The sequence below is a fragment of the Pseudorasbora parva genome, chromosome 25 (assembly GCF_024679245.1).
Source record: "Pseudorasbora parva isolate DD20220531a chromosome 25, ASM2467924v1, whole genome shotgun sequence".
Classification (NCBI taxonomy): domain Eukaryota; kingdom Metazoa; phylum Chordata; class Actinopteri; order Cypriniformes; family Gobionidae; genus Pseudorasbora; species Pseudorasbora parva.
Window position 1 is genome coordinate 29,410,613 of NC_090196.1, and position 22,218 is coordinate 29,432,830.

Genomic DNA, 22,218 nt, shown 5'->3' on the forward strand with positions numbered 1-22,218 from the left:
CGGAATAGCGAGCATTCAAATGTTGACTTGAGAAGGTGTTCATGTCCTAATTAGTATTTACGATAATTCGTGTGTGTGTGTGTGTGTGTGTGTGTGTGTGTGTGTGTGTGTGTGTGTGTGTGTGTGTGTGTGTGTGTGTGTGTGTGTGTGTGTGTGTGTGTGTGTGTGTGTGTGTGTGTGTGTGTGTGTGTGTGTGTGTGTGTGTGTGTGTGTGTGTGTGTGTGTGTGTGTAGAATATAGACTATAAAGAAAAGCTCGTGAAGACAGCACAAAATCCCTCATTGGACTTTTATTATGAAATCAGCAGCGAGCTTACTTCCGGTAGGCGGCGAGAAAGTCTAGTCATGATGGTTTGTGTTTTCATACGGTGTGTTTTGATGGTTTTGACTGTAGTGTAGGTGTACTGTATGAGTATTTATCCTGCTGTAGGGCGCTTATCTTTATGTAGGACCTCGGCGGTGTCTTATAATCCGATCTTCTGATTTGTCGTGCTGAAATGAGTGATGTTGTGGAGAAAACTCTCAGTGCTCTGCCGGGTTTATTTGATTCTCAAACTGGAGCTGCTAAAATCACCAACAGATTAAAGCAACTAATCAAGGACATCACAGAACTGACGTCTAAACATGTGAGTAAAATCAATATCTATGACAGGAATAAGCAAGAATATAGATACTGACATGTCATTTATGTATCAGGGTATTTGCAGTGACAGTAGTCTTAATTTGTGTCATGTAACCTTATTTTATCTACAAAGTTTAAATATTTTTTAATTCTTTTTAAATTATTAAATTTATCAAGATAATGAATATTATATAATAATCATTTATTTTTATTTCAGTTGTAGTTGATTTTTCATTTTAATTTTAGTCATTTTTATGTGCTTTTTTAATCTTTTCTTATTATATAAATCTCTATTTAGCTTTTATTTTTCACTTAAATATTTTGTAATTTTTATGCCATTTTATTGTCTTTTTTTCATGTTTTAAAATGTATATTTATATATAGCTTTATTAGATTTTTATTTTAGCTTTTATTTTTTAATTTTAGTCATTTTTATGTGCTTTTTTGTCATCTTTGTTATTTTCAAATAAATATATTTGTATTTTATTTTAGCTTTTATTTTTATATTTTTCATTTTAATTTTAGTCATTTTGCTATCTTTATTATTTTTTATATTTCTATACAGCTTTACTATATTTTTATTTTATCTTTTATTTTTATGTTTTTCATGAACATTTTTTAGTATTTTTTATTTAATTATATTGTCATTTTCATTGTGTATTTAATTGTTTTTTTTCTAAATAGCTTTATTTTTTTTAAAAAATTTCAGTTTTAATAATTTAGTACTTTAACTTATAGCTACCAAAGCAACACTACTAATTTCTTATTGTTTCATCTAATATTCATATTTTATTTTATTTCAATAAAAAAAAAAATATTTTAGTTCATGATAACGTCAGTGATGAATGATCCTTCAGAATCGTGTATATATATATATATATATATATATATATATATATATATATATAATATTGTTTAATTTATTAATACTTTTGCTAATTCATTTTTTTACCCAAATTATAATATTATAGTAAATAACCAATAGTAAAATATTTACAAATTAAATATTGTAAAACTGTTTTTTTTTTTTTTTTAAAGATTACAAAAAAGTCACAACAGAATCAAAAACCATATACAATATAACATTATCAAGGTCGTAGAAACCACATATTAAAATGGGATGCAGTGTTTTTTATTTTATTTGTATTTGCAGGAGGAGGAGAACCTCATGAAACAGGAGCTGTCTGCCATGAAAGAACAGGTGTCGTCTCCCAACACCTCCATGGTGAGCCGCACAGACCTCAGCGTCGCCATCGCTGTCACACAGAAGCTGATTATTTGACCCCAGTGTGTGTGTGTGTGTGTGTGTGTGCGTGTGTGTGTGTTTGGTGCTTACAGAAGCAGATGAGAGAGGTTATGGTGCGGGCCATGTACTGTGAGATGCTGGGCTACGACGCCTCCTTCACCTACATTCACGCCATCAAACTGGCCCAGCAGGGTGGCGTCCTGGAGAAGAGAGTGGGTACGTATGTGTAAATGTGTGTGTGTGTGTCTGTGTGTGTATATACACTGATGCTCAGAAATGTTTAATGACCAAGTATGTTTTTGAAAGAAGTCTCTTCTGCTCACCAAGGCTGCATTTATTTGATCTAAAGTACAGAAAAATAGTAATATTGTGAAATATTATTAAAATTTTAAATAACTGAATTCTATGTGAATATATGTTAAAGAGTAATTTATATCCTGTGGTCAAAACTGAATTTATCATTATTACTCCAGTCTTCAGTGTCACATGATCCTTTAGAAATCAGTATAATATGATGATTTGATGCTCAAGAAACATTTATGATTATTATCAGTGTTGAAAACAGTTGTGCTGCTTCATATTTTTTGGAAACCCTGATACACTAACACATTTTTGGTTAGAAGTGAAGATTCTTTATATAACAAAAATCAATTTGAATGTGAATGATTTGATCCCATATTTTGTATTTCGATGTGGTCTCAGGGTACCTGGCAGTGTCTCTGTTCCTCAGCGAGGGCCATGAGTTGCTGTTGCTGCTGGTAAACACAGTATTAAAGGTGAGCGTGACTCTTATTGCTTTGGATTGAACACATGACTGTAGGACTGAACACCTCATCCGTCTGTGGCAGGATCTTCAGAGCACTAACCTCATTGAAGCGTGCATGGCGTTGACTGTCGTAGCTCAGGTTTTCCCCAAAGACATGATTCCTGCTGTCCTTCCTCTGGTGGAAGACAAGCTGTCACATCCAAAGTAAGCCAGCAGATTCACTCCTCTAAAACACACACACACACACACACACACACACAGAGGGATGACCCAAACCGGTATTTCTTATTTCAACACTTGAAAATATCTATAAGCCATATCGATAAGGCTTTTAGATATAATACAGAATATGGCCAATATTGTTCAACTAGTGTCATTTTAGCATTTTATACACTATCTTTTATTTTTGCATTTTTTAAATTTTATTCATTTTTTTGTCCTTTTTTTAATCAAATATTTCTATATAGTTCTAAATCATTTTTATTTCAGTTTTAGTTTAGCTTTTTTATATTTTTAGTTTTAATTTTAGTAATTTTGTATGTGCTTTTTTTGTCTTTTTTTATATTTCTGTATAGGTTTTATTTATTTTTATTTTATTTCAGTTTTAGTTTAGCTTTTTATGTGCTTTTTTATCATTTTAGTTTAGTTTCTTTATATCTTCAATTAATTTTTATTTCTATTTTAATTTAGCTTTCATTTTTATTTCTTAAGTTTTCAATTAAATTATATAATTGTTATGTGCTTTCTGACATTTTGTTTTCATTTTTAAAAAAATATTTCATTATAGCTTTAATTTATTTTTATTTCAGTTTTAGTTTAGCTTTTATTTTTATATTTTTAGTTTTCATTTAAATTTTGCCTTTTTTATGTCATTTGTTGTCTTTTCTGTATAGCTTTACTTTATTTTTATTTCCGTTTTAGTACTTTTAGTTAAACTTACCAAGGCAACATCAAAATTTTCTGTTGAATTTTCGCTGAAGTTTATATTTTATTTCAATTAACAAAACTGATCTGTAATAGCTTTAGTTGATAATTAACTTCACCATTTACAACCAATACCAGTTGTTTGGAAGCGTCTGATAACCAGCACGCAGAAGCTTTTTAAAACAAAAATAACTAATCATTGTTTACAGAAATGTATGGCTTTAATATTAATTTTAGATATATTTATTTAAGTTACCTGACATAGTTTCCTGTTAAGTGTACATTCAACATAAACCCGATTTACCAGAAGTTGTATTATTAATATACAACTTCTAATATTAATATTAAAGCAATATTAATAACTCAAAGCTAGTTAAGTAGAAAAGTGTGAAATTTAGTAAGATAAATATATTGTTCAATATGATTATCAGTCTAATAATAACTCATCTACTTGTCTTTCTTTGCTGCCCAAGGGAGATCATTCGGAGGAAAGCCGTCCTGGCGTTGTATAAGTTTTATCTTATCGCGCCGAATCAAGTCCAGCACATTCACGGCAAGTTCCGGAAGGCCCTGTGCGACAAAGACCCGGGTGTCATGACATCATCGTTACACATTTACCTACAGCTGATCACGGTTGGTCTTTCAGGCGAACGTCTTTATTTATTATAATACAGTCAATTCAAAGTAACATCCAGTTCATAGTTAAATACGATTATGTATTAATCAGAGGTTTTTATAACCCAACCACCTACAAACCTATCTATTTATGGAAGTTTCTTTCCACCATGAAGAAAATACAAAAGGTAATTGCGTCTTCTTATCTCACAATTCTCACTTTTATATCTCAAAAATGGCCGTTCTCATAATTGCGAAATATAAAATGAGAATTGTGAGTTTATATGTCATAATTATGACTTGATTTCTCAAAATTGTGAGGTATAAAATCCAAATTGTGAGCTGAAAAGAATCCATGATGGAAACAAGCTGCCATATGTTTAATTGATTTAAGCATCCGAATAGTTTTTGTGGTTGCTATAGCTGTATATTAAACAAGTTTTTCCGCTTGCTTGTTTTTGTCTTTATCAGGAGAGTCCAGACGGCTATAAAGATCTGACGGGCAGTTTCGTCGCCATCCTGAAGCAGGTGGTGGGTGGGAAACTCCCGATGGATTTTTACTACCACAATGTTCCTGCGCCTTGGCTGCAGATCCAGCTGCTCAGGATCCTCTCGCTCCTAGGAAGAGAGGACCAAAGGTACAAAGGGGCCCTGCTAATCACAAGCTGCGTCCCAGTTTATATGCTCACAGTCAGGGCTGGACTGGTAATCTGGTATACCGGGCATTTGCCCGGTGGGCCGACGCACTTTGGGGCCGGTAGTGTTTAAAAAAAAAAAAAGATGATAATTTGTACCACTGACAACATGCAGCGACAGCGGCCCATTGGTTTGTCTTCTGAATTGACACGCAGAAGCGAGAGAGACCTCCCCATATTAGGCGCTTTTTTCTATTTATTTATGTATTAGTATTTTAGCGCATGGAACTGCAAAGATGAATATCCGCACAGCGCAGCCGCTGACGAACGTACGCTGCGTTTAAATGCTGCTCTATTATGGCACTTTGACTCTGAATTTTGTTTTATACAATAGTATGATATGGAAACATTACAGGTTCTGTGTTGAATCAGCTGAAAACAGCCGTGAGCATGTATTCATGACGAGGTAAAGTGGAAAACGGCAATACACACCAAGGTTATTATAGTTTTGCTTTTATAAATTAGTTTTTATTTTATTATCGTTTTCAATTTTGCTACAAATTTCAGTTTAGTTTTAGTTAGTTTTACAAATGGTTTTGCTAGTTTTAGTTTAGTTTTTATTTTGCAAATACATTTCTATTTAGTTTTTATTTATTTAGTTTCAGTTTTAGTTTTAGTAATTATAGTTTAGCAGAGTTACCATAATGAAGTGTAGAGACCAAATCAAGGTTTTTAATTTCAGCAAAGTTTAATTAACAGATTAGAGTTTAATCTTACTAAACATCCTTAAGTGAAATAACTTGATAAACGAGCATTATTGTTTAAACCCAGGAAGGTCTTACAAAACATGCGTAAAGTTGGGTCTTCACCTTTGAGCAAAAAAGCTTGAGTCAAACTATGACCTATACAGGATCTATCTTTAAGAACAAAATAGATGCAACGTAAAATAGAAAAGTAAAAATTATAAATTCCAGACAAACTCACTCATAACAGATGAAATATTGTTAAACAATTAAAAGCTTATTTTAATTTCTTCAGTAGTACAATGTAGGCTAGCAGTGTCTACACACTGTTTTGCTCTGTGTGTGTGTGTGTGTGTGTGTGTGTGTGTGTGTGTGTGTGTGTGTGTGTGTGTGTGTGTGTGTGTGTGTGTGTGTGTGTGTGTGTGTGTGTGTGTGTGGTCCCCTAAATTGAGGTCCCCATGGGTACAAAAGCTTATAAATCATACATAATGAGTTCTTTTGAAAATGTAAAAATGTAGAAAGTTTCCTGTGATGGGTAGGTTTAGGGGCAGGGGCAGTGTAGGGGGATAGAATATATGGTTTGTATGGTATAAAAACCGTCTATATGGCAAGTCCCCACAAAGATAGCGCACCAGACATGTGTGTGTGCGTGTGTGTGTGTGTGTGTGTGTTTGTTGTGCTATAATTGTAAAGGGGACCAATGTCCTCACTTCTCTAGTAAAATATTATGATAACTGACTAGTAAGGACATTCGACTGGTCCTCACTAGTTAAAAAGGCTTATAAATCGGCCAAAACATGTTTTTATTTAAATCTATTGTTTTGCACGTTCTTGGGATGGGTAGGTTTAGGGATAGGAATTGAGTTAGGAGATATAAAATATCATTAACCTGATACAAAATCAATGGAAGTCCATGCAATGTCCTCACTTATATAGTGAAACAAACGTGTGTGTGTGTGTCCTGGCATTCCCTACTTTGTGGGGAAATGTCTCCACACAGATAATAATATTATTAGTAGTAAATGATTATGATAACACCTTTGAGCCTGTCAATATTATGCAAACATGAAATCTCAAACGCACAGTAGGCTAGTAACGTTATTTGCTAATATAGTTGCTGACTTTTGTGCCTGCGTCTCTCGTCACGTAAGAAACGGCATTCTAAAACAGTGAGCTTAAAAGAAGTTCAATGTGCATCTCATTATCTTGTGTTATTTCCCCTTTCACTGCCACGGACGCATTGATTCTTTGTGAACTCCCGTTTAGGACTGGCGATGTGTTGCCTGTCTGCACGCGTCCGTCACAGGACAGCGGTTAATCTCCTCAGCTCACTTGACGCGCAGTAGCGCAATAGACACTCCCTCAACCGCCACAGTCAGATTTTCCACCACATTAAAGAGAGCTTATTAACAACGAAAACGAATATTTATTTTTGCTAATTATTATTTTATTTCAGTTAGTTTTTTAGTAAGACTAGTTAGTTTCGTTTAGTTTTAGTTTTTTATTTATTCAGATTTTTAAATTTTATTTCAGTTTACGAAAATGTTTTTTGACCAATAGTTTTAGTCTTAGTTTCAGTTTTCGTTTACGAAAATAACCTTGATACACACAAAACGTTTCACTTTAGCAGAACCACAATTTACATTGCAGCTAACAGGGAAGAAATATGGTGTTTGGAAGAAACTTTTATTAAAAATGTTGCTATATTACTTAAATTAATATTGCAGAATATAAATCACTTTTATAGAGGCTGTTTTCGTATTTTCTACAGGTGTTTACAATTTTTTTTTTTACTTACAAATATAATCGTTTATTATAGGCTATATGTTTTATATATAGCCATATAATGAGGAGCAAGGTTTTTACAGTCTATGTTTTTTACCCTGTGACTACCATGATCTTACATTTAAATGAAACTGGCCTACAGTTAAACTACAGTCTATAAAACAGTTTTAAAATCTGGATCCTATGAATTAAGGACAAAGCTTTTTTTTCCTCTTTAAAAGTTTTATTAACTTTGTTTAATAAATTTAATGAAATTTAATAGCCTCATGAAAGATAGATATCAGTGTCTTACTTAAATGATGTGTTAACTGAAAAATATGATTGTTCAACCCAAAAATGTGATCATTTACTCACCCTAATGTCATTCCAAACCTAAATTAATTTATTTCTGTGTAGCATAAAATAAAATAATTTCAGTCTGTTTTTTTGTTTTTACAATATTCAAATGGTAGCCTAACCAAAATGACTTGGTTGCCAACATTCTTCAAAACATCTTATTTTGTGTTTCACAGAAGTCATAGAGAATGACACGAGAGTGAGTAAATGATGACAGCATTTAAAAGCAGTAAATTTACTTTACTGCATCCTAGCTGTGTGACAAAAAAAGCAATATTAAGTTTATCTGCATTTGCAGCAAATTCGATAATATCTATTATTATTTGTCCTTGTCCTAGTTTTATTTATATACTCCAATTTAAGGCCCAAACCCCAGCAAAAACATTCACGGGGAACTCATGGGCCGGATGTTCTGGGTATGCCAGAGCCGAATTTTAGCCCCAGCCCTGCTCACAGTATGCACTAAAAGCACAGGGAAAGAGCATACTGTATTTGAAATTCATATGTAAAATGTGTCTTCATTTTTCAGCACTAGTGAGCTGATGTATGAAGTTCTGGATGAGTCTCTGCGCAGAGCGGAAATGAACACCAACATCACTTACGGTAAAATCATCTTTTCTAATGGACTGAACGGTAATTTGACCATCACCAGGGCTTGACATTAACTTTTTTGCCCACCAGCCACTGTGACAAGTGGTTTTCTAAAGTAACTCGCCACTCAGCATTTTCACTGGCCACAATTTTGACATAGATGCCTCGGGGAAAACTGCCATATAGATATATTTTTATAACATCTCATAATTTGGCAGCAGGTTTATTAAAACCTGGTTCACTTAAAACAGAACTGACTGTGTTTGCGTGAATACTCACCAAGACCGGCATTTTGACATTATTTTGTGTATATTTGACCATTTAAGGGCAATAAGCAGAGAGAGGCGGCTTTGTGTGAGATATCAAAATCAGATCTCTCCCGGATTTTAATACCCAAAAGTGTACAGGTATGCACTAGCACTTTTGGTGCGGTTCAATTGACGTCAGAGTTCAGTTGGTTTGGATGATGTGAGCGCGATCTTCCGAACTCAGATGCGGATCACACCGTAGTCCGCTAAAGGTGGTCTGGGGTTCGGCTCATGTGAACTCCGGTACGGTTCGCTGCTGATGTGAACGCAATCATGCTAAATAGCGGAAGTGAACCATTATTAATGACATATGAGTTGATAAAAATGTGTGTTTGAGTGTGTTTCACTCATTTACCTGATGAGCGTCACTGACATACTGCTAGCAGAGAGCTGTAGATCTCATTTCTGCTCGTGTTCGGTCAAGGCAATCGAACCAAGTGTGAAAGCACCCTTAATGACAAGCCCTGGTTAGTAGTGAAACTTGTGATTATGGTAAAGGATCCCGCTTGAAGCGGTTGACCAATCACAACACACTGCTCCAGCCGACCATTTAGAGCACATTGTGCTTTTCAGAAGGAGGAGCTTAATAGAGTCAGGAACTAAACTGAACATTACTGACAGACAAGTGCTGCGTTCCACTCCACTTTAAGACACGCACTTGCAAACTTCCCTAAGCACTTCCCCTCGGGGGAATCCCTGCCGCCATTTTGAAGTGCGTTCCACTTCATTAAGTGGACAAGGGGAAATTTATATGGACAGAGCCTTGCTCCCTGATTTTGACAGAGGGAGTAAGTCTACTTCATTATGTACACTTCAGGCAGCTTCATATACCACAATGCAACGTGATTGTGACGTCACCGCATATCGCATTTAATTTACCCCACCACAAACAACTCTGATATTTAAAATATTTTTTAAAACATTTAAAACAACCCAAATACACCTATATAAATGTAGAATGTTGCATTAAACATTTTCATAAAGGAAATAAATAAATAATAAATACACTCCATAGTGGATTCCAAGTGATCAAGGGCTTAGGGCGTTCCAGTTCAGTTCATTGCAAAGTTTCCGCCAGTGGTGGACACTCATGCAACGTAAGCAATGATGCACATCCAAGTGAACGAGACGGAGGGAAGGTAGCGAGTGAAGGGCATATTAAAAACGAACTGGAACGCAGCATGGGAAGGGAGGATAGAAAAATCAAATAGATGTTTTTTGAACATTCAAGCAGTAACCATTTCATGTTAATGCAAAAACAAAATCAAGACTTTGTAAAAGGGCATAAATGCTCCCTTTTAAAACATTTAAGCAAATGCTATTAGTCTAAATTTATGCTACGTCACTTAACAGTAAAATCACCTTTTCTAATGGACCGAACTGCAATTTGTCAGCAAAATTATAATGCATAATGTCTGTTTCAGCAATCCTGTATGAGTGTGTGAAAGCCGTCTACACCATACACCCCAAAGCTGAGCTGCTGGAAAAAGCGGCGAGATGCATTGGCAATTTTGTTCTGTCTCCAAAGATCAACCTCAAATATCTTGGTAAAATTCCTTCTTTTGATTTTCACTAGTTAGTTAAGCTAAGCTCACTTTAACTGCTCACATGCTTGTGTGTTTTCAGGTTTGAAAGCCTTGACGTACGTCGTCCAGCATGATGCTAAACTGGCCCTGCAGCATCAGATCACCATTATTGAGTGTTTGGACCACTCAGACTTCACTATTAAGAGAGAGGTAACAAACAGACCACACTCAGACCCAAAACATCAAATGTCCTGTTCACCTCTTCCGCTTTCTTCTCTCTCAGACTCTTGAATTGCTGTTCAGGATCACAAACGCTCAGAATGTGATCGTGATCGTTGAGAAGATGCTGGACTTCCTGCGCGAGTGCAGCGACGAGCACACCGTCATCCATCTGGTCGGAAAAGTTGCAGAGCTCGCTGAAAAATATCCTTTTAATTAAAGCTACTGTGAAATCAGAATGCACAGTTCTTAGTTTGTTTTATGGAATACCCCCTCCCTCTCTTCTCTGATGACATGAGGGCGGGGCAACCTGTCACTCACATGAGATCGACCAATAGTCCAGATTGACCAAATCAAGTCCCGCCCTACATTTGTTCTTGTATGAGAAGCGGTTTCACTCGGAAATCCGTCACAATAGGGAAGAAAAGACTATTGCAGTTGTTTCAGTAGTTTGTAAAAAAATATACCAGTCTCTATACAATTTAATTTAATGTGTTGCATGTCAGTTTTTATGTCATGTCTTGTGTTCCTATAAAAAAACCTTACGTTTGCTCCAGATAACTCTTGGTTCATTCAGACGATGAGTGATGTTTTTTCCATCGGTGGCGATTTGCTGCAACAGGACGTCCCGAACAACTTCCTGCGACTGCTGGCGGAGGGTAAACGAGAAGTATAGGTGATCTTAAGAGCTGTAAACTGTCGCAGAAAGTTCCCTCACTCGTTTCACACTCCTGGTGTGTTTTTTCCCTCAGGCTCGGAGTCTAAAGAGGAAGATGATGAGTTACGGCTGTATGCTGTCGACTCGTATCTGACGGTGCTGAAGGGAGACGCTTCTCATCTGCCCCAACACTTCCTTCAGGTCATGAGCTGGGTGTGTACTAATTAAGAAAGAATATTACAAAAAAATTAAATTATTAATTATAAATACAAATGTTTAAAAAAATCCTCATATTTGGTGGACAAAAAAAACATTGTCTTCCAATTCAACTTCTAAAGGTGAACTTCCCGATGAAGTGAAAGACTTGCAAGTTACGAATGATATATTATACAACTTGCAGTTCATTTTCTGTTTTATTTACCCATAAAACAGTGTTTATACTATTAATTTGTGTTTTTTAAGTGTTTTTTTTCTCACACATTTTTTTATTAAACAATCACAATTAGGACACTTTTTTCCCAATTAATCAATCACATCTAACATAAAGGTTTGTATTCATATAATATGTATAATATATATATATATATAGTCTTTTGTCTTTGCAATCGTCTTTTATTCCCTATTGTGACCGATTTAGCTATTGTGTGTGTGTGTGTGTGTGTGTGTGTGTGTGTGTGTGTGTGTGTGTGTGTGTGTGTGTGTGTGTGCATATATATATATATATATAAACAAACTTAAGTCGTCACATTTATTTTAGTGCTGTCGAATTGATTAATCGCATCTAACATAAAAGTTTGTGTTTGTATACACACACACACACACACACACACACACATATATTTAATATACCATATTACATATAAAAACATTTATGTTCGATCCGATTCATTGATTTAACAGGAGTATTTTAATTATTTTGCAATTTATTAGGCAATTTAATTAATTTAGCCATTGAATTATTATTTTTATATATTTGTAAGAAATCATTAATAAAATGTAACAATGGGTTTGTTAAAGGGGGGGTGAAATGCTGTTTCATGCATACTGAGCTTTTTACACTGTTAAAGACTTGGATTCCCATCCTAAACATAGACAAAGTTTCAAAAACTAATGTTGGACGTTTGATGGAGTATTTCTGTGTCAAAAATACTCCTTCCGGTTTCTCACAAGTTTCGGAGAGTTTTTTTCGAGTATGGGTCTAATTGACGTTAATAAGAGCGGAAGGTCCTTGTATGGGCCGTACGGGCTCTTCTCCCGGTAGGGTGCGCGCGCGCGTGACTAGAGCGAGAGAGAGGAAATGCACGCCCATAAACACTCGCTCAGGTGCAGATGCAGTCGTCCGTGAACACTTATGTCGTTATAGTCTGCGCCGCGCTCCACTTTATTCCTATGGGTGACGTCGAGCGACTTCAACGCTTCAGCACAGCATTCTGGGAAGGCAGCGCTGCATTTGAACCGATTTGAACGCAGAAATGACGGGAAGCTTCAAGGCATCGCTTCAGTTGCGTCGCAAAGTGGATTTCCACGGTCACTGCTGTCACAGGACTTCACCAAATCATACCAAAGAAGTGTGTTTTTGACGGAGCGGTCCCAGCGATAAAGGTTCGGTCCTGCTTTGGAAGCAGCCGGTGAGTAAAACTGCTTCAAATGTCTGTGCTGTCGGCTATCGTCGCGTGAGTAAACATCAGTAAACGACACGATCGCGTGCTTCGTCATTCAAATGCGCTAACGGTTACTCCATTGTTGTTCTCTGTATAATGTTACACTAGTCTGATGTACAAAACCGTTTTGCTTGCTAAGGTCTAACGTTAGTCGCATACAATAGTCCATAAACCGAATCATGTCCTCATAAACTGCTAGTAAAGACACACAAATGTTGACAGGCCATTAAATACAGTCCATACCACAGAGACGGACGTCCTGCTGTTGCTGTTTCTCCTGTTCAATTTATTTCAGCCTCCGGATCTGATTCTGGATCATATATCTATTAGCTGAGCCATGAGTTTCTCCACGCTTGAGGACGTCAACGTTTTTTTCGCGATCGTCATTCTTTAGCTCCGCCCACACGATACGCCTCCAGGCGCTCAGTTTTTTCCGGAAAGACTCGGTACAGCCCATATTTCTTTTATAAATATAATAAAACTAAAGACTTTTCGGAGATATGAAGGGTGCAATACTACTCTATAGGTACTCAAGATTGACATGAGATTGACTGAAACTGAGTGTTTCACCCCCCCTTTAACCTTTTTACAATTTAGTATCAATTTATATTAACTAAGTAATTTAATGTAGCTTACATAATATATATTTTAAAACATTTACATGAATTTTTGTGAATACTAATAGTCAATAATTTTTATAACTATGTATATCTATTTATGTATGTATGTATATGTTCTTTCTAATACATGTATATTGGAATACATTAAAAGTGTCAGTTGCCTTTGAAATTAATGATAAATAAGGAATCAGTGTTTTTCTGGAAACTCACAAGATTGTGTGTTTGTGTTCAGGTTCTTGGAGAATACTCTCACCTCCAAGAGTGTGTGGACCAGCGCGAGGTCATCCGACTCCTGACGAAGCTGCTGGATCAGAGAAGCGTGAGCTCGGAGACGCGGGTCTGGATTCTCTCTGCCCTGACTAAGATCTCCGAGGGCCAGGCAGACTTGATTCTGGACCTGGCTGAGAGCCTTACGTCCTCCCAGGACACGGTGCTCCGTCAGCAGGCGCAGGAGCTGCTTCACCTCAGCCAGGACTCACAGCTCCATGGGTGGGTACTGCCCCGTGGAGCGGCCTGGGACAGCATGGAGGTAACAGACAAGTTCCTCTTGTTAGTGTTTTCACTCTTAAAACAGACAGATTTAGAGCACTTTAAGTGAACAACACAGTAAACCGAGACCATTTCTAACGGCGTGTCCTCATTGTAAATCGACACATATTACTTAGAGGTCTTGAGATTATTGTTCAAAAGTTTGGGGTTGGTATGTTTTTGAAGGAAGTCTCTTCTGCTCACCAAGGCTGCTTTAATTTGCTCATAAGGCACGTTTTGAGCATTCGCATTTCTACACAGGTCGACTCTTCTCTGTCATTTCTGGATGGGTTTGTGTCGGAGGCTTTGGCTGCCGGAGCCGCACCTTATAAACCTCCTCATCAAAGACAGGAAGAGCTTTCTGAGGAGAGAGGTACAGCCATCATTACCCCTTATCCTTGTGCTAATTGTTATTTATACTAAAGTAAACTATAGTTTACCACATGCATGTTTATCCTGCCCTTAAAGGGATAGTTCACACAAAAATACACATTTTATATTGTCATTTAAGGTGTGTTAACACTTGTAATATGGTTTGTTTGGTCCAAAAAAAAAGTCCTGGTCCGCTTGGCGTTCACATTCTCATTTTAACACCGAACCTAAAGAAATTAGGATACATTCACAACCTGATTGGTCGGCTTTTATGATTTTTTTTGGATATTTTGGATCTGCTGCGAGGAGACGCGGTTCTGACGCCTGTACCGAACTGTGATGAGAAACATCAGGACAATGACGAGAAATACAAAACAAGTGTGCTTGAGCTTTCTGCCCTTTTTAGGGTGGCATCTTCTGACATCATGTCCTGTTTTTGGTTCGTTAAGATGTCTTTGGTCTGTGTTGTGTTCATATTTCAGTCGATTCGCGGCAGAGTTTGTTTGGAAGCGGAGCGAGACCCATCTTTTCAGTGGTCTCGGTCCACTTGTTTGGTTCAAATGGCAGTGTTCACACTTATTCAACTGAACCGCACTAACAGAGCGATTACAGCAGGGTTCGTTTTAGTCAGACCAAACCTGCCAAGTGTGAACACACCTTTACTTACCCTAATGTCATCCCAAACTTGTATGACTGGCCTTTTTTTCAGCACTGAATCTGGAGCCGTACAGTTTTTCTCTGCCTGTGAGTTTCTCATCATGCAGCATCACTGACAGACAGTCTCCCACACTGCTGTCCGTCAGTTCAGGACTCTCGGGCAACAGCACTGAACTCTCTCAGAAGGAAAGGTGTGTACCCGTCCCGTGTGGCACGCTGTCTTTGGTTGTACACAACTGCTAAAAAGTTTGGAGTCTTTATTTTAATTCAGCAAGAATGGATGAAATTGATCAAAAGTGGCAGTTAAGACATTTATAATACAGCAGAAGATTTCTATTTCAAATAAATGCCGTTCCTTTGAACTTTCTGTGCATCAAAGAATCCTGACAAAAAATATCACGATTTCCACAAAAATATGAAGCAGCATGACTGGTTTCAACATTGATTATAAGAAGTTTCTTAAGCAGCAAATCACCATATCAGAATGATTTCTGAAGGATCATGTGACACTGAAGTAATGATGCTGAAAATACATCTTTGATCAAAGGAAAAAATGACATTTGACTATATATTAAATTAAAAAAAAAAAGAAATGATATCATATTACGGTTTGATTCCGTTCCAGCGCTCTAATTCTCGAGGGTGTAAAGAGAGTTTGGGGGAAAGATGGGTATCTTCCACGTAAAGAAACAGCAGCGACAGCGCCTCCAGTGGATGAACCCAGCGTTGCAGTTCAGCACTCCGGCCAGCAGGAGGCAGCAGAGCGAAAAGAGCCACAGCCGGAGTCATCAACGCAAAACCTGGACAAACAGCAGCTGGCTTCGTCTTTGTTTGTCGGTTTGGGAGCCCAGAGCTCCATATCTCTGGTGAGAAAATTATTTTATGACTTGTAAAATAAGCACGCATGCCCACTTTAACACAAACTACATTCAAAAGTAGGCAGAAATGCATGCATTTGTAGTGTAATTTAGCCTGACGTCGTCATACTCAAGTCTAGTCAGAATATGAGTCTGAAACGGCTCCATTGGGCTGTGATTATGGGGCGTGTTTCAACCCAACCAGGAAAGACATCAATTGGATAGACCTACAACCAATCAGAGCAACGGAGCATAAAGTTAGTTGTCAAATGTCAACAGAGCTCAACTGCACTGTGTTGCCAAGTCTGCGGTTTTCCTGTGGGTTGTTTCCCATGTCCGCGGGTTGAAGCGACCTCAGTTATGTTATATATAGACCCAGGAATGCACAATTTTAGCAGGCCACCATGCCAAAATAACACACATTTTACCCCCAAAAGCCTTTTTTTCCCCAGAAACACCCCTCCCTCAGAAGCTATTGGACTTTTTTTGGGCTAGTAGTTCGAGCTCAAATGTTGTGGCTGGCATCCAGGCTAAGTGTAAATGTTAATTCTGTTTCCTTTCAGCTGGGAAAATTTGACGCCCCGCCCCCGCGCTTTCGGAAAAAGCCCCGCCCACACGAGTCATCATCATCATCGGGCACCAGCGAGAGGTCCTCCGACTCCTCGTCCCGCTCCTCGCATAGCACGACCGACAGCTTCCTATATGGCAGTTTGCTGGAAGAGGAGCCGGCCAAATCCATATCCACACCCAAATCCACCACAGCCAATGGCCTGGGTCAAAACAAACACCCGGAAGGCGACAGGCGCACGAACACCTCTCAGATACTGGGCAGCGAGATGGTTATAGTGCGGCCCAGCACGATACAGGACAAACATCCTCCGTCCACGTCTTCAGATCTGACCACGCTGTTACCCCTCGAAATCAAAGACCTACCTCACTCTGATGTCGTCAGCCTGACCTCTGACCCCAGCCTGTCCCTGGCCTCCTGCCGAATGTTCAGAGACGAAGCTTTGCTGCTCGTCATCTTCGTATGTAACTGCACGGAGACTGTAATCAAAGATGTTGTGGTACAGCTGACCTGTGAGGAGCTGGAGGTGAGTAATGAGTGTGTGAGAGAGTGTGTGTGAGAGAGTGTGTGTGAGAGAGTGTGTGTGTGAGAGAGTGTGTGTGAGAGTGTGTGTGTGTGTGTGTGAAATATCAGGACACAAATGTGTATAATGACATGGGTTTGACACAGGTATTACAAGGAGAGGGTGTAATATGAGTGTCACAGTTTGGTACAGGCGTCAAAAGTGGAATGTCCCCACTTTTCAAAATGCTCATAAATCATACAGGATGAGTTTTTTTAGAAAGTAAAAATGCAGAATGTTTCCTGTGATGGGCAGGTTTAGGGCCTCGGTGTGCGTGTGTTGGGTAGGTTTAGGGGCAGGGGCAGTTTAGGGGGATAGAAAATACGGTCTGTACGGTAAAAAACCATAACGCCTATTGAATGTCCCCACATTTCACAAAAACAAACGTGTGTGTGTGTGCGTGCGTGTGTACAGTGATGACAGCATATGAGATATAATGCCAAATTTGAACTCTTCTGTCTTAGACGGCGAGTTTGAGAGGGAATGTCGTAGACTGTCTGGAGGGAAAGAGTACGTGTGTGTGTCACTACGCTCTGCTGATGGACGAGCCTCACACAAGCGCGTCCTTTACCGGGACCGTCTCTTATCAAACACAGCCGGGACACACAAACACACTCCCTTTCTCCGGGACTCTGTCCACAGCCGACTTTATCAGGTAGCAGGTCTCTGACACTACACTAAACATTACCCGACTGCAGATTTCATTATTATTAAACAATTAAGGCACATTGTTTTTTTTATTTTATTAAATCGTTAAATGATTACTGAAGAAATAATGCAATAATTGATTTAATTAACTTTGCAGAATTTTATTACACATGAAAAAATAAAATTTAATTTTAGTCCATAATTATTATGCTATGACCTAAAAATTACCATTGTAGAATTTAATGTAGCATAAATACATTTGCAAATATGTTTTTTAAACCTCATTTACTCCAAATCCATGATCTAGGTTCTAAAAAAGATATTAATTATCTTTACAATAAATAATCATTAAAATAAAAATATATAATTATAATACATCAATATAAAATAATAAATGACCTAAGATATGAAAATATATAATAAAAATTAACTATTACAGTTTTTATTAATACTTTGAATTAATACATCTTTTTTTACATTTGACATATTATATTTAAATTAAGTCATATTCATTTTTGCCCGTAATTTTTTAATAACATACGTTTTAATCATTATCTACGGTAGTTAAACTAAATCCAAATAAGAAACTAAAATTATATAAGTTTATTACTCAGGTAAAAAAAAAGTGTGGTTTTAATTATCTATAATAATCTTAATATAAACACAATTGCACCTCTCAAAACATTCATTTATTTAGTGATATTTTTTCCCTTATATGTTTGTTAGAATTTTTTCACCCTATTTTCAAAAGAAATAGTAAATTAAAATATTAAATTGGATTAAAATAAAAAAATAGGAACTAAATAAAAGTATTCATTTTAAAACAATTAATAATTATTATTATAATTTATTGTTTTAATTAATTAAATTATAAAATTAGTTATTTATTATAAATTAATTAATTCAGATTAATCAATTCATTTATTTATGATAATTTAATGTTTAATAAAACATTTTATTGTAAATTATTAGCAAATCATTAAAATATATGATATTAAAATAAGAAATATTTTTAACACTAAATATTTTTTATTTTATACAAACTTCTGTAGGTAAATTTTCCACTGAGATTAAACACGTGCAAATTGCGTCAGTTTTTTTTTTCTCTCATCTAAATATAAAATGAAAGTGAAATACAAATAACAACAAATCACCTCAGAGATTTTCTGTTTGTCTGGAGCTTTATGGCTGTGACTTGTTTTAATGATCTCGTTTCTCTCTGCCACACGCAGGCCTTTGGTCGTGACCACAGAGGAATATGGGAAGCTGTGGCTGTCTCTGTCTCATGATGTCAAACAGAATCTGAAACTGCTCACAGATGCTGCTGGTGACCCGCTCAGAGCCACCCTGAACGCTCTCAAAGACGCCCTGCAGCTACATGTAGTGGACATCATCGGTAAACAGAACAATAGCTTCCATTTTACCACCTTTCACATTACATCTGAACATGCACTAGTGTTGTCAAAAGTACCGACCGCGATACCAAATCGGCACTGAAATTTTTAAAGGGGGGGTGAAATGCTGTTTCATGCATACTGAGCTTTTTACACCTTTAAAGACTTGGATTCCCATCCTAAACATAGACAAAGTTTCAAAAACTAATGTTGGACGTTTGATGGAGTATTTCTGTGTTAAAAATACTCCTTCCGGTTTCTCACAAGTTTCGGCGAGTTTTTTTCGAGTATGGGTCTAATTGACGTTAAATAGAGCGGAAGGTCCTTGTATGGGCTGTACAGGCTCTTCTCCCGGAAGGGTGCGCGCGTGCGTAACTAGAGGGAGAGAGAGGAAATACACGCTGTAAACAGTCTCTCAGGTGCAGATCCAGTCCTCCGTGAACACTTATGTCGCGCCCCGGGAAGGCAGCGCTGCATTTGAACCGATTTGAACGCAGAAATGACGGGAAGCTTCAAGGCATCGCTTCAGTCGTGTCGCAAAGTGGATTTCCACGGTCACTGCTGTCACAGGACTTCACCAAATCATACCAAAGAAGTGTGTTTTTGACAGAGCGGTCCTGCTTTGGAAGATGCCGGTGAGTAAATCAACTTCAAATGTCTCTGCTATTGGCTACCGTCGCATGAGTAAACATCAGTAAACGATACGATCGCGTGCTTCGTCATTCAAATGCGCTAACGGTTACTCCATTGCTGTTCTGTATAACGTTACACTAGTCTGACGTGCAAAACCGTTCTGCTTGCTACTTCTAAGGTCTAGTCGCATACAATAGTCCATAAACCGAATCATGTCCTCATACACTGCGAGTAAAGACACAGAAATGTGGAGAGGCCATTAAATACAGTAACTTACATACCACAGAGACGGACGTCCTGATGTTGCCGTTTCTCCTGTTCAGTTTATTTCAGCCTCAGATTTGATTGTGGATCATTATCTGTATTAGCTGAGATAGATGGGTTTCTCCACGCTTGAGGACGTCACCGCTTTGCGCGCTTGTGATTCTTTAGCTCCGCCCACACGATACGCCTCCAGGCGCTCGGTTTTTTCCGGAAAGACTCGGTACAGCCCATATTTCTTTTATAAATATGATAAAACTAAAGACTTTTCGGAGATATGAAGGATGCAATACTACTCTATAGGTACTCAAGATTGACATGAGATTGACTGAAACTGAGTGTTTCACCCCCCCTTTAAAGGTCCCGTTCTTCGCGATCCCATCTTTCAAACTTTAGTTAGTGTGAAATGTTGCTGTTAGAGCATAAATAATACCTGTAAAATTATAACGCTCAAAGTTCAATGCCAAGCGAGATATCTTATTTAACAGAAGTTCCCTTTCAAAGCCTACAGCGAACGGCCGGTTTAGACTACACCGCTGCACTTCCTGCTGTAATGACGTCACTAGAACCGTTTGTTGACGAACCCTCCGCCCACAAGAACACGCAAAATAGGGGGCGTGGTCTTGTTGCTCTCCCACGTGGAGAAGAGCGCGCATTCAGCGCTTGCATCTCCCCGTTATGGTAAGAGGCGGGACCTTTCCGGGCAAAGTGCGCTAAGCTGCTGTCCAATGACAACACGGGAAGCGCTGGCCCAATCAGAACTCGTTACGTGTTTCTGAAGGAGGGACTTCACAGAACAAGGAAATAATCAGGGAGTTTTTAGGACAGAGGAAACAGCGCTGTACAGATAAGTAAATTGTGTGAAAAATACTGTGTTTTTACAAGCGAAACATGAACTCATGTTATATTGCACACTGTAAACATAATCAAAGCTTCGAAAACACGCGAAGAACGGGACCTTTAAAACGTGACGTCAGAATATGAGTCTGAAACGGCTCCATTGGGCTGTGATTATGGGGCGTGTTTCAACCCAACCAGGAAAGACCTCAATTGGACAGACCTACAACCAATCAGAGCAGCGGAGCGACACATAACGTTAGTTGTCAAATGTCAACAGAGCTCAACTGCACTGTGTTGCCAAGTCTGCGGTTTTCCTGTGGGTTGTTTCCCATGTCCGCGGGTTTAAGCGACCTCAGTTATGTGATTATATAGACCCAGGAATGCGAATTTTACCAGGTTAGCTTGACAAAATTACACACATTTTACCCCAAACCGCCCTTTTTTACCCAGAGAACCCACCCGAGGAGATATTGTTTTGGCCTAGTAGATGGTGGGTTTTGTTGTAAAAACCTGGAATAAACGATCTCTACCGGTGTTTTAAAAAAAATAATTTAAGGATACACAGAGTACTTACCAACATGATCATCATTTCTGAGAGAAACAGTGAAGGTGAATGCATTTATGAACAAGTTCTCCGTTTAGGATTAAAACAAATCCAACCCAAGCGCCTTTGATGATGATTACGTTACTGTTCATCATCTGTCTGTCATCGGCTAAAGCCCGCCTTGATGATTTCATTGGTCTGAACAGTTTCTGTGTTTGGGCATAGTTACTCCTCTATGGATCAAGTCCAGACCGAACTGCCCGAGCTCAAATGTTGTGGGCGGGGCTGAGTTCGGCTGGCATCCAGGCTACCGATTTGGTATCGTGGTCGGTACTTGTGACAACATTAACATGCACATCTCATTAGACACTTCTGTAATTCTGTATGGTTTTTCCAGGCTCGGAGGCAATAGTGGCGTGTCGGCTGCTCAGCGGCGCCCCCTGTCTTCTGCACTGCAGAGTGAATGGTGCCGCTCTGGCCATGTGGCTGCGCTCTCCTCATCCTGCTCTCCCGGACTGCATCCTGTACCTCTGCCAGAGAGCTCTCGCTGAACACTAGCGACCCAGAAACCCCGCGACAAAATGTTGTCAGGTGTCGTGCAATGACTGTTTAAAAAACGCAATACCTGTGTTTTGCGTGTCTTACGCTCGGACTAATAATTTTAATGATATATATATTTTTTGTACACCGTTACTGCATTGTCAAACTTACAGTACATATAGTAAAAAGTATTTATTGATTTTAAACATTTCCAGCCTGTGGTTTGGTCTGTTCTGGTAGGTGCCTTCATTCTTCAGTGTTTATTTGTTTAAGGGGGGAAAAAAAGAAATATGGCTTTAACATTGTTTTCAAAGTGTCATTTTATTCACTCTAGTAATTGGTACAATTTGTTAGAGCAAAAAAAAACATACTCAAAACATACTGAAGAGTTTTGCATACTCTAAAAAGCATAGCCATCAGATATTTCTGCTATCATTTTTATAATAGAAATATTGCATGTGTCTAACAAATATTTATACCATTTGTTATATTAAACATATTCATTTTTAAAGGAACTGTATGTAAGAAATGTATTTTAATTAATCCTAAAATGACCCTGA

At 37.9% G+C, this 22,218-nt stretch overlaps 1 protein-coding gene across 1 annotated transcript; it reads left to right on the plus strand.

Annotated features, from left to right (window-relative positions):
- Window positions 1-300: 300 nt before the first annotated feature.
- On the plus strand, window positions 301-21,866 carry ap4e1 (adaptor related protein complex 4 subunit epsilon 1). Its single transcript, XM_067437262.1, has 21 exons — window positions 301-625; window positions 1,775-1,846; window positions 1,960-2,083; window positions 2,570-2,643; window positions 2,716-2,837; window positions 4,031-4,190; window positions 4,644-4,810; window positions 8,201-8,274; window positions 9,995-10,117; window positions 10,197-10,306; window positions 10,380-10,519; window positions 10,862-10,974; window positions 11,068-11,186; window positions 13,487-13,783; window positions 14,044-14,155; window positions 14,864-15,002; window positions 15,437-15,677; window positions 16,232-16,762; window positions 17,263-17,453; window positions 18,679-18,842; window positions 21,516-21,866. The coding sequence occupies exons 1-21, from the start codon at window positions 497-499 to the stop codon at window positions 21,674-21,676; spliced, it is 3,363 nt and encodes a 1,120-aa protein (XP_067293363.1). The 5' UTR covers window positions 301-496; the 3' UTR covers window positions 21,677-21,866.
- The last annotated feature ends 352 nt before the right edge of the window (window positions 21,867-22,218 follow it).